General features: G+C 39.0%; 1 protein-coding gene and 1 non-coding gene across 2 annotated transcripts in view; one reads left to right on the top strand and one right to left on the bottom strand.

The window, feature by feature from the left end:
* The first annotated feature begins 407 nt into the window (after window positions 1–407).
* LOC126428159 (uncharacterized) overlaps window positions 408–27,474 on the top strand; it is a 140,206-nt gene continuing 113,139 nt past the window's right edge. The window contains exons 1-2 of the mRNA XM_050090069.1: window positions 408–665; window positions 26,681–26,840. Of these exons, the coding sequence (XP_049946026.1) occupies window positions 523–665; window positions 26,681–26,840 (303 nt within the window). The 5' untranslated portion in view covers window positions 408–522. The remainder of the gene's footprint in view (window positions 666–26,680; window positions 26,841–27,474) is intronic.
* Trnat-ugu (transfer RNA threonine (anticodon UGU)) lies at window positions 4,168–4,242 on the bottom strand. Its single transcript has one exon. It is a non-coding gene; the product is annotated as a tRNA-Thr (tRNA).

Raw genomic sequence — 27,474 nt, 5'->3', positions numbered from 1 at the left:
GATATAAATGAAACCGATGAGAAATTAGCTGATAGGAAATGCACCTTGTTGCATAAATATGTAGTACTAAAGCTATTTTCTTACAAACACATTTCATTTTTAGCGCCAGCGTGGACGCAGGAACTTATGACAGCATCATCGTTGCCATGGAAATTATGACAGCTGCTGGTTGCTATGGTTACTGCAGCTCACTGGAAGATAACGAACTTGGAAGGTTGAACACATTGGGAGGGATACGGACTCCAACAAAGATCGAATATTTATGACGCTTATATACGAACAAGAATGTGATACTGAAATACAAAAAGTTGTTTCCCATTGGTTTCTGTGTGCCTCCAGTCTGATTACTTGAACTACGATTTCCAGAGATTATATATGTTGATTTGCCAAGAATATTCTTGGGTGTTCTGCTGTCGCATGTGTTGTCTGAATCGTTGGAGTTTTGCGTCGCGGTGTTCGCTGGCGTGCGTGAACTTGTCAATTTTTCAAGGCTAGGTGAACTGTTATTGTTCACGACTCAGAATGGATGAGGAGGGAGAGGTTAGAAATTCGAAAAAACAAACATTGCTAGAGAAATACGATATTCCTGTTGAGCATCTAAACTTCGAGTATGTGGAGAAGTGTAATGATGAGAAAGAGCTAGAAAAGATAGTGAAGATATTAAGGTGAGAGAGAAAAACTGCCCCATTTTTGTCAAATACAGCACGTTTTTCAGTTTATGACAGTTTGTGCAACAACTTATTAACAAATACTCACTAGCCTTCACCATTTGATTTCAGAATACAAGTCCTAGAATTACTTGAATATAACACTGATAAAGCCATAGAAAAGTAAAATAATTTCAGTGTTTGTGTGGGACGCATTGTTTCTTTGTCTCTTTTTACGGAAGTAAAGGATTACGACAAAACTTTAATTATTTATGTAGTAAAAAATGACGCAGTTCAATACGTATCGTAGAGCGCCATAACATGTAGCTTTCTGTATGGTTTGCGGGTTTCGGAGAATGAAGGTTTGGGTGTAGAGTGAGAAAGAGTAATTAAGTATTTGTCAATGGACAAACGACAACGCTTTATTCACTTATAGAAACCACTATATTAGTTCGGGTGTTTTTCCCGAAAGAAATTGCACAGGGTGCAATTTTAATACCATCCTCACTTTGAACTGCACAATTTTCTTTGGTAGATGCAAACTGTACTGTTATTGCTCACGCTTGATTAATAGCAACTAGTAATTTCACGAAATTCACGACAATAACTCCTCGGCTGTAACAAGATTTGGAAATCAAATTTTGAACGATGAAATTTCCCCAACAAGGCTTAGTCTGCACCATTGAGCACCATGCTGAACTGGGGCTGGAGCTTAGATAGCTGTCTTTAGCAGGTTATAATCTACCAAAGCGACTCTCAGGCAATAATGCAAATTTTTTATACAGTGCCTCTCAATTACTCTGAATGATCCTCACATTCGGTCTTCTGCAGACTTACCATATAGTTTTATAAGCTTAGTAGTAGTAACAATAATAATAATAATAATAATAATAATAATAATAGTAATAATAATAATGCAATTTGCCCTCTCAAACCTGATGTTTTATATTTTTCACTAGCACTGTACACACCAGAGGCAATGAGTAAATTCTTTACACCAAAATGAATACATTTTATACTCTTTAGAAATAAAATGTGAGGTAAATCCAGCCATGCTGTTTTAAATGAGACACAAAGTATTATGAATATGATGTACATAAATCACACTTCAAGTGACGAAAGGAAGAGGGCTGTGGGGGTGGGGGCAGGCGCTACATAATTTTTACTTCGCTGGAGAAATGGACATATGTTTTTGTCATTGTATAATTTGATCCCTCCTGTGGTCGAGTGTCTCAGAATTTTATGTAGTGTGGTCTGTTTAATTTTATTCATAGTGGTATATTTATCAATTCATTTTATTTTTTTCTAATTGTGACTGGTTGTTAATGTTAAATTTTGCTAAGACTTAATGTGGCTGTTTAGTATGCTTGGTTGTTAAACAGTTTTCTGCAGGATCTTGCTAATCTCATATGAAATTCATCAAGTATCCTAACTTTGACACTGCATCAGTCAGTATCTATATAAAGAACAGACTTAAATTAAAGGTCAACTGAAGAATGGGATGGAAGTCATCGTCTTTGAACAATGATTTCATATTTTAGTGATAGATATTAATTTGTTTAATTTCGAGCCATACATAATAAATCGGTTATCTTCTGTGGCAAAGCCTCATAATCACAAATAGAAATAAATGAATGTGTTGTTCAGAGACAGATTTTTGGATGATTACCACAGCCCTCGACTTGAGAATTTCCTGTTACACAATTTATGTTCTAAAAGGGTTGCTCTACTGAGGATGCTAAATGTTGTGAAGGGGTCATTCCACATCAAGAGGACCAGGGGTCCCCACTCGACCATCTCAAAATCTTATGAAATTTGATGTGAAGCTTGTATATGGTCTTAGATGGTTATATACCAAATGTCAGTCCTATATCTTCAGTGGTTGAATTTTTAGGGGTTTTTAAAGAGTGGTATGAAGGTACAAATCTCCAAAGTTTGCCAAGGTTTTTTAGAAGTTCTAGAAAATATTTAGTCATTTGCTTTAGTATACATAGACACAATTCTATTTTGACTCACACCATGGCAAAAATTTGGGATTTAGCCACACCTAAATACAGATACAAGCCTCCAAAGTGGCAAAAAAAATTTGTCGCGCTATTCTGAGAGCCAAGGTGTGACCGACTACTGCTATGCTACCGTTCATATGAACCAGTCACACCCAAACTTCAGAGGTTTATTCCTATCTGTGATGTCTATATATGGATCAAATGAAAAGATATGCATCTGCAAATTTGGCTAAAATTTTGTACATGCAAATTTTAGGGTATTTTTGGGGAGCAATACCTCAGCTGTAGCTTGTTCAATCCTTTTTATTTCTTGACACAGCTGGTAAGAGCATGCTTTAAGTTGTCAAAGCTATATTGTTTAATTTCTGGATCTTGTATTTTGATGAGTAAGAATACACTCCAAAAGTTATTATTTTGGCACTTCAAGAAGATTGAAAAATGAAATATTTTGCTCATTAAGTCCCATAATTCTTTTTATTCCAGTATATAAATCAGTTTCAAACGTTTAACATATGCCATAAAAACAAGTATAATACAAAACACACCAAATTTGCAAAACAAAAATACTGAGGAATCAGTTCCGTTTTTGGTTAAACAGTTCTACAATTTTATCAATGACAGATTGTGGATAACTGTTATTGTCGTGGTGGTGGTGGTGGTGGTGGTGGTGGTTCTGAAGCCATGGAAATATGTTGCTCAGGAATCCAGCAGGTGTCTTTAGCAGTTGGCGAGTGGAAGGAACAAGCAGAACTGTGTGGGCGCATAAAGCTGATGACATCTTGTTGTTCATGAAACTTCACACAAATTTTCAACACACCAAAAATTGCCATACATAGATGCAACATATTATCCTGCTTGAAAACTTAAAATTGAAATTGCTGGAATTTTTCATCTGCTTCAAAGGTATTAACTGTGAATGCTGTAGCATCATTGGAAACCCTGCTTACTCTGAGCTCATTCCAAATAATTGGCTTAAATTGATTTTTTTCCCCTTGTTACAGATATTGTATGTCCCATGGCAAACCTTGTTTCTTGATCAGTCTGAATTTTTTCAATTTCTTCTTTTGCTACATAAAAACTTTATGCCTGGAATACTGTCATCACAGAATTTGAACAAATTATATGGAATCAATATTTGGTTATCTAAGGGCCTCTGCAGACTAGCAAGGGCTGCTAGTCTTTTTGCTGCTCCCCCAATGCCAAAACAAGATTATTTGCTGTGGCTTGTTCTGAAGAAATTCCATTCAGCAGTGATGCCAAAATCCTTTCTGTGCAGACATAAATCGATGAAATTTTTGAAATTCTTATACGGAGCAGCTGAACCATCACTAAAGTAATAAATGTTCTTAATGTTCTCAATATTTTTAACTATATATGACGGTAGTATTTGTTCCCGAAAGAACAGTTACCGTGGATGACCATGCAGCTTTGCTAGAAATGAAATGATAATTAAATAGACACCCTAGCTGCAAGCAGGCGTTGATACACTTCATTGGGGACATGTTGAAAATGTGTGCCCCGACCGGGACTCGAACCCGGGATCTCCTGCTTACATGGCAGACGCTCTATCCATCTGAGCCACCGCGGGCACAGAGGATAGTGCGTCTGCAGGGACTTATCCCTTGCATGCTCCCCGTGAGATCCACATTCCCCGAACTCGTACGGGACTTAGTAGATTAATCTGCCACGAGTAATGAGTATGATGGGCAAACATCTATTAGGCACACTACGAATGTAGTGTTGTGGACATGTTGGGAATGTGGATCTCACGGGGAGCGTGCAAGGGATAAGTCCCTGCAGACGCACTATCCTCTGTGCCCGCGGTGGCTCAGATGGATAGAGCGTCTGCCATGTAAGCAGGAGATCCCAGGTTCGAGTCCCGGTCGGGGCACACATTTTCAACATGTCCCCAATGAAGTGTATCAACGCCTGCTTGCAGCTAGGGTGTCTATTTAATTATCATATCAATTCTCAATATTTGTCTGTAAATATGCTATTAACTTTATTTGAGAGGCATGAAAAGCAGTGGTATCATGACACAGTTGCTGATCATACAAATGCTAATACTCTGACATTCATTGCACCCAAAATGACAACAAATCGATGTAATGTGGCCCCACTACTCTTCCAGTGAAATCCTTGCACAGCATCTTGGACAAATAATGAATAATTCTCAGCAAAATCCATCACTATAATTAATTTTTTGCAAGATTTCTGTGGTGTTTTGACACAAAGTGATGGCTTCTTAAACCCATAATTTTCAGAATCAGTGCATCCATGAAATCTTCAACAGTTCTGACAAGTTTCTGATGTGTGTCTGTCAGTATGGACCCATTGCTTGTATTCCATTGTTTCTTCAAGGTCACAGTCTTTAAAAGCATCTTCAAGAAAAGCCTCTAGTTGCATTTTTATTGGAAATTCCTCACAATGTTGCAGCATACAATCTTTTGATTCCAAACTGCATACAGATTTTTTCATGAAATTCTTGCAGTCATCATGGATGGATGTTACTGAAGCCAACATTAATTTGACAATTTGATGAATTGCACATACATATACTGAATGTAATCCAGAAGCACCAACTGTTATACACCATTTCGGGTTGAGCTCACAAAATTTTGAGAAGCTCAGTAGATTTCCGTATTTCATCATGGATGGATGTTACTGAAGCCAACATTAATTTGACAATTTGATGAATTGCACATACGTATACTGAATGTAATCCAGAAGCACCAACTGTAATACACCATTTTGGGCTGAGCTCACAAAATTTTGAGAAGCTCAGTTGATTTCCGTATTGCTTAAATAAGCAATGAACATTTCTTACATGTTACAAAGGAGCAGCAGGCGTTTGTTTTCCCCATTTATTCTTACTGCAACACAATCCTTTTTGTGTGGACATAAACGAGAAAACTCAACATCTTCAAAAAAAAGTGAGAAAATTTTGTTTTACTTCATATTGAGTTTTTTCCCTTTTCGGTTTGCAGGTGTTACCAAAATCCCATCTTCCATCTTTAGTTCCCTAGCCTACTTCACCATTTTGATTGAAACAGAAAATTCTTTCGCGTTTTTTTTAATAGTTCAGCTATTTGGGGCAGGGTCAAAATTTGATCTTTACTGCAATTGCTTGAAGTCTGAAGCTTAATCTCACATTCTTCGATTAAGATGTCCATATCTTTACATTTTTGGCACTCTTCCATTTGTATTTGAGCAATATCTACTTGGCTCACACCAGCAGCTATGGAAATTACCTTATTAATGCTGCCTTGGGCTTTCAGAACTTTGCGCTTTATATATCCCATTGAATTCCTTTTGCTGATGCATTGAACCTCTAATTGTGACACTCCAAATGATGATAATGAAGTATTAGCAGTCAAGCAAGCATCAACAACATCCATGTCTTCAGTGGATGGTGATTCTTGCTTATCCTGGTGGGATGATTCTTTTTGGGCCACTTCATGTCTTCATTTGGTACAAATTTTCTGACCAGGTATAAAAACTTCATTAGCCAGTAACTGCAACCATATTAGACCCTGCAAAGGTTACGGATGTTGAAGGCTTCTCGATTACATGTTTTTCTTTACCAGGTCTTTATGAAGTCTTTTGCAGGAATTTGAATTTTGTCATCAACAAGGCATTATGGCATGAATAAATTTGGACATTTTCAGTAAAATCAAGCCCTACTTATTGTATAAGCTCCTTGTCCACTGATGACATTTCTTTAACTGATTGTAGTCGACTTCTACCATAATAGAATGTTGATGTCTTATGACAGTCAGCTCCATCTGATCCACCAAAGTAGCAGGATGCAAGGGTTTCTTGGTTTATTTTATACAATAGTTTATTAATCTATAACAAGCAATTTTGAAAGCTTATGAATGCTGGTTTGAAGCACAGCAGATTCAGTCTTGTTTGTATATAAAATATACAAATTGGTGTATCAAACATATTGTTTTAGTGCTTACCTGCAGCTACAACAATGATTATTGTTTATTCAGATATTGAGTGCTCAACACTACGATTATCCAATGTCAATGTCAAAGATCACGCCGCACAGAAGACTGACACTGTGAAAACTGCCAATAATGAAAGCAACAACTGTAAGTGCTGATTCAGCAATGTATCACTGCTGAGAGGCTTCGCAAACTACTACTGCTTTATAATGCCGATGGAAACTGAATGATAATGCGTATCTGCACCACCACGCATTGTAGGGTTAAAACGGTCTAAAGCAACATAGCGTTCCATTATGATCTCTTGGATTTTATAATTTGAAGAGCATTTTTGGAGGTTTTATTGTATCTACATTCTACACTGTAAAATAATGTAAAAACACTTCCTATTAGCATAGTTACAGTCCCCACAGTCAAATCTTATACTATTAAAAACAGTACAATTACACATTTTATGATTTACAATTTCAAATTGTATTAATTTTTTGTATTGCTTAATCGTCCATTTTTCCTACTTTTGATAGGTATTCTTACTCAACAATATGAAAGATCTAGAAATTAAACAATGTAGCTTTGAAAGCTTAAAGCATGCTCTTTCCAGCTGCGGCAAGAAAAAAAGGATTTAACAAGACACAGTTGAGATACTGCCGCTCAAAAATGCCCTAAAATTTGCACTTAGAAAATTTTGGCTAACTTTGCAGATGCATATCTTTTTGTCTAGGCATCCAATGTTAATTAAATTTGATCCTCATATAGACATCATACGTAGGAACAACCCTTTGAAGCTTTGGTGTGACTGGTTCGTATGAAAAGTAGCACTGGTCAGTCACACCTTGGCTCCCAGAATTGCGCAATGAATGTTTTAGCCACTTTAGAGGCTTGTATCTATCCCTAATTTTTGGCATGGTGTCTATGTATATTACAGCAAATGACCAAATGTTTTCTAGAACTTCTAAAAAAAGTCTAGCAAACTTGGCAGATTCGCACTTTCGTATGTGATACAAAGGTGAGTAGGCTCTCTCTGAAAGCCCCCAAAAATTCAACCACTGAAGATGTTGTTGTTGTTGTTGTCTTCAGTCCTGAGACTGGTTTGATGCAGCTCTCCACGCTACTCTATCGTGTGCAAGCTTCTTAATCTCCAAGTACCTACTGCAACCTACATCCTTCTGAATCTGCTTAGTGTATTCATCTCTTGGTCTCCCTCTACGATTTTTATCCTCCACGCTGCCCTCCAATACTAAATTGGTGATCCCTCGATGTCTCAGACCATGTCCTACCAACCGATCCCTTCTTCTAGTCAAATTGTGCCACAAGCTCCTCTTCTCCCCAATTCTATTCAATACCTCCTCATTAGTTATGTGATCTACCCATCTAATCTTCAGCATTCTTCTGTAGCACCACATTTTGAAAGCTTCTATTCTCTTCTTGTCTAAGCTATTTATCGTCCACGTTTCACTTCCATACATGGCTACACTCCATACAAATACTTAGGAAAGACTTCCTAACACTTAAATCTATACTCGATGTTAACAAATTTTTCTTCTTCAGAAACGCTTTCGTTGCCATTGCCAGTCTACATTTTATATCCTCTCTACTTCGGCCATCGTCACTTATTTTGCTCCCCAAATAACAAAACTCCTTTACTACTTTGTGTCTCATTTCCTAATCTAATTCCCTCAACATCACCCGACTTAATTCTACAACATTCCATTATCCTCGTTTTGCTTTTGTTGATGTTCATCTTATACCCTCCTTTCAAGACACTGTCAATTCCGTTCAACTGCTCTTCCAAGTCCTTTGCTGTCTCTGACAGAATTACAATGTCATTGTCGAACCTCACAGTTTTTATTTCTTCTCCATGGATTTTAATACCTACTCCGAACTTTTCTTTTGTTTCCTTTATTGCTTGCTCAATATACAGATTGAATAACATCAGGGATAGGCTACAACCCTGTCTCACTCCCTTCCCAACCACTGCTTCTCTTGTCCCTCGACTCTTATAACTGCCATCTGCTTTCGGTACAAATTGTAAATAACCTTTTGCTTCCCATATTTTATCCCTGCCACCTTCAGAATTTGAAAGAGTTCCAATCAACTTTGTCAAAAGCTTTCTCTCTGTCTACAAATGCTAGTAACATACCACTGAAGATAGTGGACTGAAATCTGGTATGCAACCATAAAAGACCATATAGAACCTTTCACACCAAATTTCATTAGATTTGGAGATGGTAGAGTGGGGACACTTTTTAAATTCAGTCCCTTTGACTAGAATGACCCAAAGGAGTCCCAAAGGGTTTGATTTTGGGTCCACTTCTATTTCGTATGAATGCATATGACCTTCCACTTAATTCAACGAGCAAAGTTGGTACTTTTTGCAGACGATACTACTGTTATAGGAAATACCATTAGAGCAAGGCTACAAAAGAGATGGTGATTGATATTCTCCAAGGAATTATTGAGTGGTTCCCTGAAAATGGACTCTCCCCAAACTCTCTACTTTCAGTTCTGCACAACAAATAGTTATACCAATAATTGATGTAGCATACAAGCAGGAGTCAGTAGCCAGTGTACAGTGCCCCAAGTTTTTGGATGTACATATTGATGAAAATTTGAACTGGAAGAAGAAAATTACTGAGCTTCTCAATTGATAATGTTCAGCTACTTTTGCTCTTCAAATAATTGCTGATCTTGGAAACAAACATATCAGCCTAGAGACATTTTTGCAAATTTCCATTCAGTCTTACCGAATCATTCTCTGGGGTAACTCATCACTTATAAAGAAAGTGTTGATTGCACAAAAGTGAGCAGTAAGAATAATATGTGGTTTTCACCTTATGTACGTACTCTTCAAGGTACTGCGTCCTCACAATACGTGTATGCGCTAATGAAATTTGTCATAAATAATCCACCACAATTTGAGAGCAGTGTTGTTTATGCCTAGAGCTCTAGAGGGAAAAGTGACCTTTATTACCCCTTATAAAAGCTGCCAGTGGCTAAGAGAGGAATTCAATATACAGCAACAAAAATTTTTGATCACTTGCCCAAAAACATAAAATGTCTGACAGGTAGGTAGCAAAGCAAGTTCTGAATGTAATTTAAAATCATTTCTCCTCGACAACTCTTTCTATTTGATGGACAAATTTTGATTTAAAAACTGGTAGTTAGTAAAAAAAAGTGTAGTTGCTTGTGTAGGACTAAAATAATAATGTGTTCATTAATGTTAACACTAATCGTGTATACATAGCCTGTAGACCGACTTGTTCCACATCATTTTGATAAAAGAATTGTTCAAGTGATCCACGCAACATGCAAGTATCAGTAAATGTTTCGGGCATACTGCTTGTTCCAGGCTTGACCTTTGGCACCCACTTTGTCTTGAGAGGTTTGGTCCGCTGGATAGCTCTACCTGTTTGAATGTGCCATTAAAAAACAGAGATGAGAATTTTCCTTATTGCTTTTTTCCATTCTCTGTTATTTATCCCTTCCAAAGCCTGTTTGATATCAGTTTTCTTGCAAGTAGTAAGTAAAATGTCAGGACATTCCTTGGGTTTTGGTTAACTTCCTGACCTTTGATGTTTAATCCCTAGTTGAACTATAGGATCCATGTTTTAATTCCCTTGTTCCTTGTCTTGAGCTTCAGTTTTCATTGGATCACTGTCAAAGCTATAAAACAGTTAATTATTGCTGACTAATTGAATTTCTTCTTCAGTGTGTGAAGTATTGATGTAATGAAGCACTGCTTCTCATTTAAATCCTGAGACATTGGTGATCTTGAGTTAGAAAGTTCTCCTCCACCAAGAAATTTAGATTGCTGCTGACAAATTTCTGGCAAGTCTTTCTATCAACGAATGAATAGCCTTTGGTTGCCTGGCAGTAGCCTACAGATGTCGACTTCTGTGACTTCTTATCCCACTTCTTGCAGTGGGATTGTGGAGAAATGTGAACCATTGCACTGCAAACAGAATTAATCTGGTGTGATAAAGGAGGCTTACTCTTATACCAAAATGCGTGTGACATTTTATATGGGGTGGAGAAATAATACTCCACAGATGTGTTGGCATTGAACTTCGTGGTATGGGCTTTTTCGGCCAATGTTTGATTAGCTCTCTCAGCAACACCATTTCACTTGCAGTATATCATGCATCTGTAATGGTCTGTTTATGTGTATATTTTACAAACCCCGTTGATTACAAATTTTACCTTCTTGCTCCTGGAAGCAGTTGCAGAAATACTGTGGCCTAGTTATTTTGCCTTCGGTCTCCTTTTTTTGCATTGCAATGCCTGCATCAGCCTCAAAAGTGATTTAAGAAGCCAGCTGTTGCTGAATGGTTTCCATTACAATGAGTACATTGCATTTTTACAGTTGGTTACACTCAAAGTTATAAAACAATTGCCTTGTGCAGCATCCCTTGTATGTCCTTACTGTCAACCAACCGACTGACTTAACTGCCTAGAGATTTCAACAGTCAAGTCTCCAAGTCCCTGGGGATTCTGTGTCAGAGAGTAGCTCGTAGGAGGGAAGTAACCGTCATGGAATAATGACTTGCTGCAGGAAGTGCTGTAACATGCCGACATATCCCTGCCTCCTGCCCCGTTTCGCAGATATACTACATTCACCACAGCACACATTGCACGTACAAACAAAACAAAAATTCTGTACACACATACCTAAAACATTAAAAAAAAAATTCATTTTTAAAAGTCGCTGGTGTCATTTGTCAGATTGAAAGGGTAAGGTGTAGCACATAATTTGAAGCCAAAACGAACTGTTACACCTCGGGCCGTGGATTGTATTGTTTTGTAAGCTGATTGTCGATACCTTCCCAAGTTGGAGATCTTTTTAATTCATTGTTGACATGTTCTTCTCTATTGTAAGACTGCAACTTCTCAATATTTTTGCCCGTCTGCTTTTCCACTGTGAGTTCAAAGTTTCTAATGTCTGTGTAACCTCAGATATTTGCTTCAAAACATAGACGAACTTGCACCTTGAAAAATGAGAGAAAGTAAAGCTCTCCACTAATAGATGCTGTCTCCATTAGCCCACACAAATCTAGATGCACTAAGTCCAAGATGTTTTTAGAATACCCTTTGCTAGTTTTGAATGGAAGCTGTGACTATTTTTCCTTGATGCACAACTCATCACAATGTCCTCATTTAATCATTTTGAAACCTGCACTATCTTCAGTATATTTTCCCAGTTCATATGAGGGGTGTTTGAAAAGTCCATGCAAAGTCAAAGACATGGCACCATCGGTGCGTATCGAGGTCATGTTTAGTTAGTTGCATCTTTGGAAAGAACGCACACCAAGTTTCAGCCATATTGCTCAATTTCTTTGTGTTTGGCATGGAAGTCGAGTGATTGTCAAAAAATGGGCGAAGAAGAATTTCAGGTGGTGATTAAACATTACTTTATGAAAGACAAAATGCCTAGAAGAGTAAAGAGAAGCTTGATAGACATTACGGTGACTCTGCACCTACGATTGTAACAATTTGAGTGGTTTCAAAATTTCTGGAATGGCCATATGGGCATAAGTGATGCTGAATGTTCTGGATGCCCTGTGGAGGTTAAGACTCCAGAAATCATTGGTAAAATCCATGATATGGTGATGGATGACAGAAGACTTAAGGTGCATGAGATTGCTAGTGCTGTAACATGAACAGGTACATAATATTTTGCATAAACATTTGGACATGAGAAAGCTATCCGCAAGATGGGTTCCACGATTGCTCACGCTTGACCAAAAACGGAATTGGGTGAAGTGTTGCAAGGATGGTTTGCAGCTGTTCAGGAAGTATCCGCAGGACTTAAAGCATCGTTTTGTCACTGTGGATGAAACATGGATACATTACTATAATCCTGAGACCAAACAACAATCTAAACAATGGGTTACCAAGGGAGAATCTGCACCAAAAAAGGTGGAGACCAGTCCTTCGGCCACAAAGGTTATGGCAACTGTCTGTCGGGATTCGCAAGGGATAATCCTCATCAACTATCTGGAAAGGATAAAATTATTACAGGTGCATGTTATTCATCATTATTGGACCATTTGAAAACAGAGCTGGAAGAAAAATGCCGGCGATTAGACTGCAAAAAATTCCTTTTCCATCACGACAATGCACCAGCACACACCTCAGCAGTTGTGGTCGCAAAATTAATGGAAATAAAATTCCAACTCGTTTCACATCCCCCTCCATTCTCCAGTCTTGGCTCCCTCTGACTACTATTTGTCCCCCAATTTGAAGAAATGACTGGAGGGACAAAGATCTTATTCAAATGAGGTGAGGTGGTGATTGCAGCAACTAACAGCTGTTTTGCAGACTTGGACTATTCCTATTATTCAGAAGGGATCAACAAATTAGAACAGCATTGGACAAAGTGTGTAAGTCTAAAAGGAGACTATGTCGAAAAATAAAAAAAAGGTTTTCCCCAATCACGTAAGTAGTTTTTATTTTTGCATGGACTTTTCAAACACCCCTCGTACATCCTCGACTGTAGTTTCATAGGAATCTGCTGCCTTTTGTGTCACAGCATTTTCATTTCACTCGTGTTCAGGCAGTAGATGCCATTCTTAGGTGACACTTTGGCAGTTACTTCTATTCACGACTGTACCAGCCTGCATTAGATATGAATTTACCTTTCTTATTTATTATTTATTAGGACATGTTCTGAGGCATCAAGGGATCACCAATTTAGTATTGGAGGGCAGCGTGGAGGGTAAAAATCGTAGAGGGAGACCAAGAGATGAATACACTAAGCAGATTCAGAAGGATGTAGGTTGCAGTAGGTACTGGGAGATGAAAAAGCTTGCACAGGATAGAGTAGCATGGAGAGCTGCATCAAACCAGTCTCAGGACTGAAGACCACAACAACAACAACATTTATTATCCTCATCTTGTACCCTAAATTTCAACAAAAATATCTTTCCATCCAGATTTGTATCTAATTGTAGGGTCACCACATGTGAGGCTCCAGCCGGAGGAAATTGTGTGTGTTCTGGTCCTGCAAGACACTTGGGCACTTGTAATCTTCCAAATGTAGACATTCTGGTGTTACTAAAGTTTGCTACAATGAGTAACTGAGGACTTTCATATGACAAACAGGTATATTGCCATATTTAAGTACATAGACCTTTTCAGCTGACAGGTTTTCATATGACCCACTTTATCTCCTTGCCAAAAACATTTTTTTTGTTTATTATTGTTAACATTTTTCCAAGGCAGGCCCCTGCTTGAGGTATTTCATAGAATGATGTATGGCACTAGTGTCTGCTGCACTTGTGGTGATGTCAGAGCATTTATTGTTGTGTCTACAACACTGTACGAAGGCCAATGGACACTTCAAACATAAATTATGAAACACACCCAGAAACTTAATCTCATATTTTACCTAGATAAATAATTATCACACTAGAAACCTTACTTAATGATTATTCATGTTATGTCAAACATTATAATCTGTAACATTTATTCATTCATATTCGGTGCTGAGAGTACAGAAATTTTAAATCCAAGAAGACATTCATTGGAGTCTCTTCAAACCAAAACTTCAAAAATCCTCTACGCTTACACCCTTTGCTCACAGTTTTACTGAGAGCAAATTTACAGCTATGTTTGGGATATGAAAGAAATTCCATGCTTCTGCTTACACTGTTTTATCACCAGTACACGAGGTCAGATCAACACTTCCAGAAGTCCCTGGTACTAAGCCCTCGCATCCCGTGTTGATCACAGAGCTATTACATGACTCGATATTACGAAGTTTCCTTTTACCATTAGTTAACCAAGTCGAGGCACGGTAACCTAAATACCACATCTCTTTCATGATACTGAGTTTTCTAGCTACATTTCCTTTGCGATTATTTTTTGATGAGAGTCCACCTTTTTTTTCACACTTTGTATAAGAATATTTAGCAATATGATTTGGTTTCTTGCTTGTGTCGCATTTAATATTGCGTTTTGTATGACTTTATTTAACATTGACTCTTCATTTCCATTTGTATCTCCAAGTTTGACATCTTATAGTAGCTTTAATTTAGTAGACTCTCCAGTGATACGTGTGCGCTATTTTCAAGTGCCATATTTCATGTAACCTAGACACAGCCATTATGATTAGATTGCAGTAGTCATCTATCAACCTGAATTTATCAAATTTGGTAGTTGTTAATGTTCTGCCACTGTAAGTATGACTCAAGACCCTTAAGGAGTGCCATCGGAGATGCTGGCAATCGTGGGCGATTTTATCGCAATGAGCCAGTCGTTATTTTTTGCAGTTCATGTCTAACAAATGTAAACGGAATGAACCTCCCAATTCAGAGGCCCTCCCAGCTGCACCGCAGCTCCTTGTTTTTCATGTACTGAAGATGGTCAGTCCTTTGCAATGGTAAATCTGTTTCTTATTCAGTTGTTGTCCCTGTGAAATCCTGACCTCACCTACACAATGGCACTTTGCTTTTGGAGACTACTTGTCATTCTCAAGCACAACTGCTTGCCACTTCACTTTTACACAGCTACCCTGCTCGTGTTAAGGCCCACAGAACTCTGAAGTCTACCTGTGGTGTTATTACACGAGGCTGCTCAATGGTCTGATCGAGGCAGGAATCCGAACAGATCTCTCCGATCAGGGTGTCATTGCGATCCATCGGATGATGGAAAAGGTAGATTCCTCCTTAGTGCCCACATGCACTCTTTTTCTCATCTTTGATAGAGTGGTGCATCCATCCAAGGTCAAAGCATTCTATGAAGTTATCACAGTCTGACCGTACATTTCAAACCCGATGCGTTGCTACCAGTGTCACTGTTTTACCCTCACTCAACTGTCTCGTCAACACCCAGCCAAATGTGTAACGTGTAACTCGAAGCTCCCGTGCCGATCTCACATGATTCCTCCAGATGCTCCTGTCTTGTGCTGCCTTGTGCCAGATATTTACTCCCAATCTTTCACATATGCAATCAGTGTCATTGCGCCAATTACTCCTTGCAGTCATCCAGCATTTATTAAGTTTACTATCATTGGTTGTTGTGGTATCTTGTGGATTTCTATGTAGTGTCTTCTCTCCCAGCATTGTGATTCATTGTCATAATATGGACCAAAGATTTTTCTACAGACTTTATTCTAAAATACTTGTAAATGGTGGTGTTCTGTTTTCATTAGGCTCCAAGTTTCTGCCCCATAGATTAGAACTGGTCTGATGATTGTATTATATAACTTTTAGTTTTCCTAGTCAGCAGTTTGGACCCCAAGAGATTTTGTATTGCATAATAGGCTCGGTTAGCATTTTGCAGTCACACTTTTATTTCTATCTTTCTCTGATTTTGTTCATCTGTCACTGATCTCAGAAATTTGAGCTGTTTAACACACTCGAATTTCTGTTCACCAACTATTAGATGTGATTGGTTATCCCATTGATCTCTACATCTTTGAACTATCATGTATTTTGTTTTCTCGTCATTTACTTTCAGGACAAGTCTTGATGCTTCTGTTGCAAGCTTCACAAATAATTGCCTAATCGCTACTTCACTGTTTCCAATGACACTATGGCATTTGTGTGTGCTGATACGCAGTAAAGAAGGAAATATAATGTAAACTAATGTGAGAGATCCTGGTTACAACTAGAGAGGCTTTCAATAAGTAATGGAACACACTTTTTTTGTGGCCAATTTAAGCTGAAAAAATGCAGATTTTGTTGTGGGACATCTGGAATACTCCCTCTTCAGCCCTTATATTTGCATGTAAGTCAGATAGGTGGCAACAATATAGTAGCCTTCAAAATGGCATCTGTAACAAGGTATGTTCCAATCAGAGAGCTGCCATTGTTTCCTTTGGCATAAAACAGCAGCATCGCTGATATTCATAGGTGCCTGCAGAATGTCTGCAGAGACCTGGCAGTGAAAAAAAGCATGGTGAGCTGTTAGGTGAGGAATTTATCAACATTGCAGCAGTATTGCGCAGATCTGTCCAATCTCCTGTGTGTCGGCGGACTGTACACAGCTGTGACTTCTGCAATTTTGGAATGTGCAAATACTCTTTCATTGTGTTCATTGTCACAAAAGTGCAAACGAGCTACTTCTCTACGACAGTGCGAGGTCTCTCACAAGTTTGTGCACTCGAGATGAGCTTCTAGAACTGTTCTTCTGTATCCACCCTACAGCTTGCATCTGGCTCTGTCAGACTTTCATTGTTTGGCTCAATGAAGGATGATCTCAGGGGAAGCAGTATGTGTATGATGAGGAGTTTGACGCAGCATGACGTCGCCTCCAATGTTGACCAGTACAGTGGTACCATTTGGGCATAAAGGCCCTCCCAGTAAGGGTAAGGCTGTTGCAGTGAATGAAATTATGTTGAAAAATAGTTTTGTAACCAAAGAGAGGAGAATAATGATTTATTGGGCTCCTGAATAAAACCGATCTGCTTTAAGAAGGAAAAGTAGAAAAAAAAGTATTGTGTTGCATATTGAACACCGCTCGCAGAAAGAAATCTAGACTGACTAGTGGAATAAATATTGGAGGTGAACGATTGAGGAAGGTAGAAAGTGCAAGTAATTGGAAAGTGTGACTGAGGAAAATGGAAGAAATGAGAGGGATATCAGTGAATGTAGCAGACAGGCAGAGTCCGCTTTGGAACAAAGACATCTCACAAAAAGCAAGGAAGTTCTATATAGAAGTCACTGCATCCCAATACTTGCCCTGTGCTTCTGGAACATGGGTAATGAAGAAAAGAGATGTAAAGAAATTACAGGTGCGTGAAATGAAATTCTGCAGAAGTAGGATAGGAGTAACAATGAAAGGTAGGATGAGGAATGAAAGTGTAAGGGAAATAGTGAAAGAGGAACCATTGCAGAGCAACACATTGGAAAACACAAACTACATTCTAGTGAGTTATGGTGTCTGTGACATTCTCAGTTTTGTCAAGCCCAAGGATGTTAATCTACATATTAGCTTTCATGATAAAATTTGTGTAAACAATTCTTTTGTAAAATAAAGTACCAAGATGCATTGAAAATTAATTGACCTTCCACAAGAGCTAAGAACCTCTCTTAGCTATTTTTCAGATTCCAGAGTAATCACTGAAATGCTTTGTTGTGAAATGCGAAATAAGTATTTCAAACTAGTGTAGAAGTCACCAGTTACCAGCTAATGAAATGTTATAGCCAGCCTTTTCACTGCAGTTTTCTTAGCAGGAAATCTCACTTTGACCTCCTCCTGAAATTTGCGAACCATTCTTTGCTGTTACTTTGCATTTCTCGTACCTCTCTTATGTAGATACTTCTTTACCCACAGATGACTTTGTGTAATTTTTTTATTTGTTGCCTTTTCATCGTAATTAACACATCACAAACTCGCAAGCAAAGTAGGGGGTTCATAGCAGACTGCTTGTGCAGTGAGGCAGTGTGTGGACTCAAGTTTGCCCGTGCATATTTGTGTTCTTTCCACTAATTTTTGTGCATGCGTGAAGAGAGATGCATCCTGTGAACGTACATTTAGAGCATAGTATGTTGATGACATTCTTTTTGCCAGTATCTTTGTGTATTCCTTCCATGTTAACTGTCTATAAACATTAGCTAAATCTAAAAACTTTGTTACACAACTATGCGTTATCCTCAGCTATGCTTAATGTGACAGAAGTTGTTTTCCCTCTTTATGCTGAAGCATGTGTTGCTTTTTATTTCTTTGTGTTCAGTGTGAATTTATTACATACTGCCCAATTACATTATTGAGGGGTTCATTTGCATTCTCTTATAGGCATTCCTGTGTTACATCAGTGACTAAGATGTTACCATCGCCAGGAAGAACAACTTTTTCTCCGTGTGTTATACTAACAACTTTTTCTCCGTGTGTTATACTAACAACTTTTTCTCCGTGTGTTATACTGTCTTGAAAGTTATTGATATTTATTAAGAACAGAACTGGGCCCAGTACCTTACCTCAGGGTAAACCTATGTTTGTGTGTGTCTTGTCTGACAATTATTGTACTAAAAATTTGTCAGCAGCATACACATTAACTATCTCTATCTTTTGCATTCTCTTTTCCAAATAAGATTGGAACCACTCATTTGCTATTCTTTTGCTCCTAATGCCTTTAACTTGTTCAATAGTATTACATGATCAACAGTGTCAAAAGCATTAGTCAAGTCTAAGAATCTGGTCGCAGCGTTGTAATCATTGTCAGTGGCCTCTTGTACCACTTTTGTTAACTCTGTGATGGCCGATGATGTACTTCTTCCATTTTGGAAATCGAACTTTGTAAAAGTTTTGTACTTTTTTGTGTAATTCAGTAGTCTTATCTTTCATGATTATTGATTCGATTGTTTCTGAGAATGCTGGCAGCAGTGAGACTGTTCTTTAATTTCCAGTACACCCGTATTGCCTTTCTTTAGTAAGGGCCCAACTTGAGTGCCATAGGCACTCTGCTACACACACACTCAAACGCAACGCTCACACACGACTGCAGTCTAAGGCGAATGGAGTGTGGTTACAGTAAACTTTTTTTGCCAATTCGTAAGAATTTTTTTTTTTTTTACTCTACTCCAATCCTTGATTTGTATGTTATACTTCAGTATTCCTTTTCCAGTTTCATGTTCTGACACCCTACACTACTTGTATTTTATTTTGAGTTACTGTTACAGAGCAAAAATTTGTGATCTTTGTGGTAATTCAGGATTCAAACCCAACTCTCTGATAATAGCAGATGCTAATTTTTCTTATGAAAGTGGTTAATGGTTATTCTGTATGTGCAGTGTTTGTAGTTAATTATCAAGTGTTGTAGCATGCTGGTTAAAATACTGGATTTACAGTCAACAAAAGTAGAGCTAAAACATATGTCTGGCTGTTGAGATTGGGATTCCCTAAATTACAGTGGGTGAATGCTGGAATGGTTCCTTTAATGAGGACTGAGTGAGGTGGCATTGTTAAGAGACATATAAGGAACTGCAAAATGATTTAGGAAAGATATCTGCAAAAAGTGATAATCATATATTTCTAGCCCACAGCTCGTGGTCGTGCGGTAGCGTTCTCGCTTCCCACGCCCGGGTTCCCGGGTTCGATTCCCGGCGGGGTCAGGGATTTTCTCTGCCTCGTGATGGCTGGGTGTTGTGTGATGTCCTTGGGTTAGTTAGGTTTAAGTAGTTCTAAGTTCTAGGGGGACTGATGACCATAGATGTTAAGTCCCATAGTGCTCAGAGCCATTTTCATATATTTCTAAACGACTATCCTGGAACCCAGAGCATGTTACTGGCTACTGTTTTCGAACAGCTTCCAAAATGAGCAACTTGCAAAATGATTTAGACAAGATATCTGCGAAAAGTGGTAGGTAATCTGTATCACCAAACGACTGTCTTGGTACCTGGGGCATGGTAGTGGTTACTATTATCAAACAGTGTCCAGCAGCAGCAGAAATTTGCTTTTCATTTTTTTTTGCATGGCTACTGACCACTTTCAAAAGTATAAAATGCTGTCAGAATCTACTTGTTAAAAGATATAATCTGATATTAAAAGATCAACACTATAAGTGTTGCAGTTAGAATCTCTCTCTCTCTCTCTCTCTCTCTCTCTCTCTCTCTCTCTCTCTCTCTCTCTCTCTCTGTGTGTGTGTGTGTGTGTGTGTGTGTGTGTGTGTGTGTGTGTGGTTTTTTTTTGACAGCTTTAATGACGGCACACTAATCTCCAGAGTTTATTCACCCAGTATTTGAGAAAGAGAGCACTTGGTCACTTCTGGCAAAGTTTACACATAATTTCAAACCTTTACAAAACTTTTTCTCACTCTCACATAAAAAAAATGATGACATGAAAACATTTTATTGGTTACTACATTTTCACTGTTCTTGTAGTCAAACTTCTGCATGAGATGTGATATTTTAATTTATTACTTCTATACCACCAACTATATTTCTGACACATTTTGCAGATAACATACACACATACCATTGAATGTACATGCAAAATTATATCATTGTTTGACACACAGTTCAGGAGGTATGAAGTGATAAACATTTAACACGTGAAGAACTGGCTTTTGCTTCACATAGTGCTAATTACCAGTGTTTCATAATGAGGGCATTATGTGGCTTTCAATAAACTGTAAGCATAATTTGAAACTTTTTTCCTCCCTTACTTGCTTTAAGTCAAATACAAGTTATACATAAAGTCCGAGAACACGTTCAGTTCTTTATTGCAGAAGAACTAAACATTGTACAGATCTCATACATATTGCATTTTGAAGAGAAACTCTGAAAGTTTCTTTTTACAAACATTCAATATGTGAACCATGAGCAACGCAGCAGATGTCAGTACGGTAATCAAATTCTTGCCCTACCCGTCCCAGCATGGCATCGTCGACTGCGGAAGTCGCTTCCCGTATTCTCTCCCAGAGTTCTGCTACATCACATGCTAGAGGCGGTACATAGAGCAGATCTTTAATGTGTCCCCACAGAAAAAGTCACACAGAGTGAGACCTGGTGATTGGGGAGGCCATTCCATGAAACAGCTGTCCTCTTCTGTAGCACGGCCAATCTACCGATGCGGCAGCTTCGTCTTAGGTACCTACGAACTTCTCGATGAAAATGGGTTGGAGCCCCATCCTGCTGAAAGATGAACAGAGAGTCTGATTGATTTGAGGCATCAGCCATTGTAGCAACATGTCCAAATAGGAATATCCGGTGACAGTGCTCTCGGCGAAGAAGAATGGCCCATCAGTTTTCAGTGTGACAAGGCACAAGAAACGTTTACCTTTGTGGAATCACACTCCAATTCAGTGCATGCGTGTGGATGCTTTGTACTCCATATTTGACAAATATGCCTGTTCACTTTCCCATTAGTGTGAAAAGTGGCTTTGTCATTAAAAATTAAGTCATCAACAATGCCACCCACATCCTCATTCAGTTGTTGCAACTGTGAACAAAACTCAAAACGCTTGTCTTTGTTGTCGTCATTGAGCTCCTGCACTAGCTCCAATTTGAATGGTTTCATAGACAGCTTCTGTCACACACTGTCATTGGAGCCATTTCAAGCCCACAGGATGCACGGCACACCGATTTCTTTGGACTCCATATGAATGTGTCTCCTACGTGCTCCACATTCACTTCACTCACGTCAATATGGTAATCAAATTCTTGCCATACACTGGGACATTCGCTTCTCTTTGGCGGGCACAAACAACCCGTCGTAACAAATTTGTTGTGCCAGTAGTTAATGGCCTTCCTTGTTGGTGGCTTCTTACCGTACTTGGTTCTAAACGTCCGATGAAAAGCTGTAGCACACTTGTTTTTGTCGAACTTCAACACACAGAAGGCTTGCTGTGTACCTGAACTCGGTATGTTTGCGACTAGCGCTGACTATCACCAAATTACCAAACTACGCTGTGGCAGTTAACATGAAAAAAGCTTTCAGGGTTTCTCTTCAAAATGACATATGTATAATATCTGTACAGTGTTTGGTTCTTGTGCAATAAATAATTGAAAGTGTTCCCAGACTTTATGTACACCCTGTACTTAATGTATTGACTCATTGTAAAGTAATTGAACAACGGATAGTCCAGTTTGGTGTATCAATAATATTGTGAAAAGGATAGATTGCTATTCATTGTAAAGATGACATGTTGAATTGCAGACAGATGCAACAAGAAGACTGTTACACATTTAGCTTCCAGCCGTAGGCTTCTTCAGAGGAGGAGGAGGGAAAAAAAACCACACACACACACACACACACAAGCAAGCACAGCTCAACACTCACATGACTGCTATCTCCAGCAGTTGCAGCTAGAGAGAGCGCTTTTTCTTTCTTGTCTGAATGTGAAAATATTTTGCAGACTGCCACCTCTGTATGCAGAAATGTGCATTGTAATAAGAGAGCTTTCCCAGGAAGAGTTAAGGTCTCGTTTTTCCCATTTGCCGTTAGTCTGGAATGGCTGAGAAATATCTTGGACCTGTGCCAAGCATTTAATTGTGAATTCCAAAGTAGTCATGTAGATATGGGTGGCAGCCAGATGTAGGTACCCTCCACAAGCCACCATACGGCACTTGGCGGAGGGTATCCTGTACCATTACTAGTTATTTTCTTTCCTGTTCGGCTCGCAAATAGAGCAATCAAAAAATGACTGTTTGTATGCCTCTGTATGAGCTCTAATTTCTCGAATCTTATCTTCGTGGTCCTTAGGAGGAATGTATGTTGCAGGCAGTAGAATCGTTCAGCAGTCAGCTTCAAATGCATGTTCGCTAGAGTTTCTTGATAGTGTTTCTTGAAAAGAACTTAGCCTTCCCTCCAGTAATTCCCATTTGAGTTCACGAAGCACCTCTGTAACACTCAGGTTTTGTTCGATCCTACCGATAACAAATATAGCAGCCTGCTCTGAATTGCTTCAGTGTTTTCCTTTAATCTGACCTGGTGCGGGTCCTAAACACTCGACCAGCATTCAGTATACGGTCTTCTTTGCAGGTGAACAATACTTTCCTAAAATTCTTCCAATAAACGAAGTAGTCCATTCTCCTTCCCTACCACAGTTCTCATGTGCTTTTGTTCCATTTCATATTGGTTTGCAACATTACACCCAGTTATTTAAATGACTTGATTGTGTCAGGCAGAACACTACTAATATTTTAACCGAACATCACAGGTTTGTTCTTTGTATCAATGTGCATTAAGTTATATTTTACCACATTGAGCTAGCTGCCATTCATCACACAGACTAGAAATTTTGTCTAACAAGGGGACCATCAGAAGTCTAAACAACTGATTTTGATGGGTCTCGGATATGTTGTAGAGGGACATGCCCTGAGATTGAGGCTATCCGCTTTTTTAGTGACAGGCTTTGGTTTTCGAGAAAATTGATTTTGAAGTTCAGTGTGCTCTGTAATACCAAGCTGGAGGTACCATATTTGGGTCCTTTCTGTGTTTTTGCTTTTTTTAAATCAGAAAAGTCCAAAATTTTTCCATTTTATTTTACAGAATATCAACAAACACTGTATGTACAATGTGTGAAATTATTAAGCAATATTCAGTTTTGACATAGTAATTTAATTTTCACGTCATTATTACAAAATCTTACTCGCTATCGCCTGCATCGCTCACTGTTCCACAACAGAAATCTGGATGATATTTGTCATAAAAGCAACTGAAACACAATGTTTCACAACACCTAGCACATTTCATAAAGCTACTGTCTTGCAGATGCACAGAGTTTTTAGAGTGATACCAAAAAACATTGTTCATTTACGTTCAAAAAGATTTCTCTTTCATCCATTAACTTTGATGTGAACCATGCATATTTGATCATAGTTGAAAAAGCAGATGCCCTGAATCGATGCAAAATTGAGTGTAGTTTTATGGAATCGCCCCTAGACGCGATTCCTCTATTGGTCTTCAACAAATGGGGAGTATTCTGAATTTTCTTTGTGAAAATTTTAACCTGTCGGTAAAAATGTCACTAGGCTGGCAAAGTGGAGTACACTTTGGTGGGATAACTTTTACAGTGCAGGTGCACATTCCTCTCATCCATAAAGATGGTGATTGTACCGGGTGATCAAAAAGTCAGTATAAATTTGAAAACTTAATAAACCGTGGGATAATGTAGATAGAGAGGTAAAAATTGACACACATGCTTGGAATGACATGGGGTTTTATTAGGGGGGGGGGGGGAATTCACAAAATGTCCGACAGATGGCACTCAACAGCAAAACGTCAGTGACTGTGCATGACAATCGTGTATAAAAGGAGCTGTAATTGGAGAGAGAATCAGATGCACCAGCAGTCGCAGCATGTTGACGTTACCTGAAAAGGCGCTTTTAGTGAAGCTGTATTATCAGAATGGGGAATGTGCTAGTTCCGCGTTACGATCCTATCGCCATAGGAAGGGGATTCGAACAGGTAAAGGTCTGTTGACAAATGCAGCTGTGGCGAGAATGATTTCAAAGTTTGAAGCCACGGGTTGTTTAGACGATAGACCCCATAGTGGCCAACTGAGCACAAGGCGTAATGCTGCTGAGACAGTTCAGGAAGAAATGGAGACTGTAGCTGGTTCGTCTATGCACGGGGAAGTCAGCACTCATGCAGTCGCACGCCACACTGGCATTCCATACACTACTGTTTGGTTGGGACTTAGGCGTACCCTCTGATGCTATCTGTACAAAATCCATCAGCATCATGAACTGTTACCTGGCGATTTAGTGAAGCGGAGGGCATTTGTGGTGTGGTTGTTTAAAAATATGGTGGAAGATGGCGATTGGTTGAGTAACGTGTTGTGGACTGACGAAGCTCATTTCATGCTCTGAGGGTCTGTCAATGCCTACAACTACGGAATTTGGGCTGTCGAAAACCCTAGAACTGTCGTAGAAACTCCATTGCATGATGAGAAAGTCACGGTATCGGTTGGATTTACCACATCTACTGTTATCGGGCCTTTTTTTCTTCGAGGAAATGCATGATTCTGGTTTTGTAACTGCTACCATGACGGGTGAGAGGTATACCGATATGTTACAGAATAGCATCATCCCCAGCCTGGCTGATAAACACCTGCTGGAACGTACGATGTTTATGCAGGATGGCGCTCCACCCCATATTGCTAGATGCGTGAAAGATCTCTTGCGCGCGTTGTTTGGTGATGATCGTGTGCTAAGCCACCACTTTCGTCATGCTTGGTCTCCCAGGTCCCCAGACCTCAGTCCGTGAGATTATTGGCTTTGGGGTTACCTGAAGTCGTAAGTGTATCGTGATCGACTGACATCTCTAGGGATGCTGAAAGACAACATCCGACGCCAGTGCCTCACCGTAACTCCGGACATGCTTTACAGTGCCGTTCACAACATTGTTCCTCGACTACAGCTATTGTTGAAGAATGATAGTGGACATATTGAGCATTTCCTGTAAAGAACATCATCTTTGCTTTGTCTTACTTTGTTATGCTAATTATTGCTATTCTGATCAGATGAAGGCGGCATCTGTCGGACATTTTTTGAAATTTTGTATTTTTTGGTTCTAATAAAACCCCTTATCATTCCAAGCATGTGTGTCAATTTGTACCCCTCTATCTACATTATTTCGTGATTTATTCAGTTTTAAAGTTTATACTGACATTTTGGTCTCCCCTGTATCTATGATATATAGAAATTTTTCCTGTCCCACGTGCAGAAGAATCATAGATTTTAAAAAGTCTTCATACACCAGTTTCGTGAACTTCCCTGGTTTCATGCTGGATACAATTGCATTTCTAAATTTGGGGATTAATTCATCCACTCTTTCCTGAACATTAGGGCCAAATTTTCCCAACGGTTCCTGCATACATAAAAAAATGTACAGGGTTATCTTTCCTGATGCAGTTAGTGTACTGTGCTGTATACGAATGACTTACCTTGTTAAAATCTTCTCTCTGCTCGAGAAGGGTTCTCGCCCCTTTCTCTGAGAGGGATCTATTGTTTGTTGATTGATACTGACAGCCTGTTTGATTGGTTTTGATTACATAATGAGGTTAATCGCCATCTCCGTCTACTCCCATATACTGCAAAGTAAATAGCTTTATATTATGTCGATTTGTCCGCAAGAAAGAGGACATCCTATCTCATTGCCAATTGCAATTTAATTAGCAGAAATTGTGCTGGGTTATGTATTTGTTAGCAGATTTAATTTACGAAGTAACTTTTCGTCGTATTTGAGGGCATTAGTGATTTCGTCTCTCAATTGTTTGTTCAACTCCTCTACCTCTGAAGTATCTTCTTCTGGCTGCACTTCTGTACACACACTCGGGTCGTCCATTTCACTGTTCTCTTCGAACATGCATGGCACTAACCACACATTGCGAACAAAGGACATTGAAGACAAATACAAACTAGCGGTTTAGGATGAAGCAACCGTGGGTTGCGAAAGCTTGAAATTTGTGTGTGTGTTTGTGGTTGTTATTGTCTCTATCAATATACCAATGCTTTCGTTTGGTAAGTTACAGCATCTTTGTTTTTAGATATATTTTTCCCACGTGGAATGTTTCCCTCTATTATATTCAAATTAATTTCTTCTATTTTTTTGCATTACAGTTTTGGCTTATGATGGCCGGTGGTATAAATACAACAAAAATTACGCTTTTTTGGTGAATTTGCAGGTCAGGTGAAGAAGGCTTCTATCCCCAGCTCATCGCATCTGCCGAAGCGAGGCTGCGTAAAGTGAAGCCGGACAGTCGTGTACTTCGTACAGAGGAGCCTGCTCTCAGGAAGGAGACCACGAGTTCGGAACAGTGGGAGGAGGTCACCTCAGAGGTGGAGGTGAGAACTGGTCTTTTTGCTCCTAATCTCTGACTGGTTCTACAGTGGAGAAACGTTATCACATAGTGCAAATTTATCTGCCATCTCTAGTTTGCCATTGGAATGACGCTTGCACAGCGGATTTTAATAGAGATTTGTTCATCTCTTTATTTGCTACCTTTAACATAAAAATACCGAAATCTTAATAAAACTGTGGAAACTCCAGGTAGGAATATCAAAAATGTAGGGAAAGACAGAATGCTACTTGCTGTAAAGAAGTCACATCAAGTTGCAGACAGGCACAATTTAAAGATGCTTACATTAAACTTTTGGCCACAATCTCCATCAGTAAAAGAAAAACTCGCACCATTCATATACACAAGCAAGCACACCTCACACTCGCATGACCACCAACTGCAGCATCTCGGGTCAGCATTCCAGCCCGAGATGCTGGAGTTGGCAGTCATGTACGCACGAGGTGTGCTTGCTTGTGTATATGAATGGTAAGCGTTTTTCTTTTACTGATGGAGATTGTGGCCAAAAGTTTAATGTAAGCATCTTTAAATTGTGCCTGTCTGCAGCTTTGTGTCTTCTTTCTGGTAAGTAGCATTCTGTCTTTTTGTACATTGTTAATCGTAATAAGTAATATGAGGGC

Source organism: Schistocerca serialis, chromosome 12 (assembly GCF_023864345.2).
Source record: "Schistocerca serialis cubense isolate TAMUIC-IGC-003099 chromosome 12, iqSchSeri2.2, whole genome shotgun sequence".
Taxonomy (NCBI): domain Eukaryota; kingdom Metazoa; phylum Arthropoda; class Insecta; order Orthoptera; family Acrididae; genus Schistocerca; species Schistocerca serialis.
Note: the sequence above shows the minus strand (reverse complement) of the source record. Positions and strands in the feature narration are given on the sequence as shown.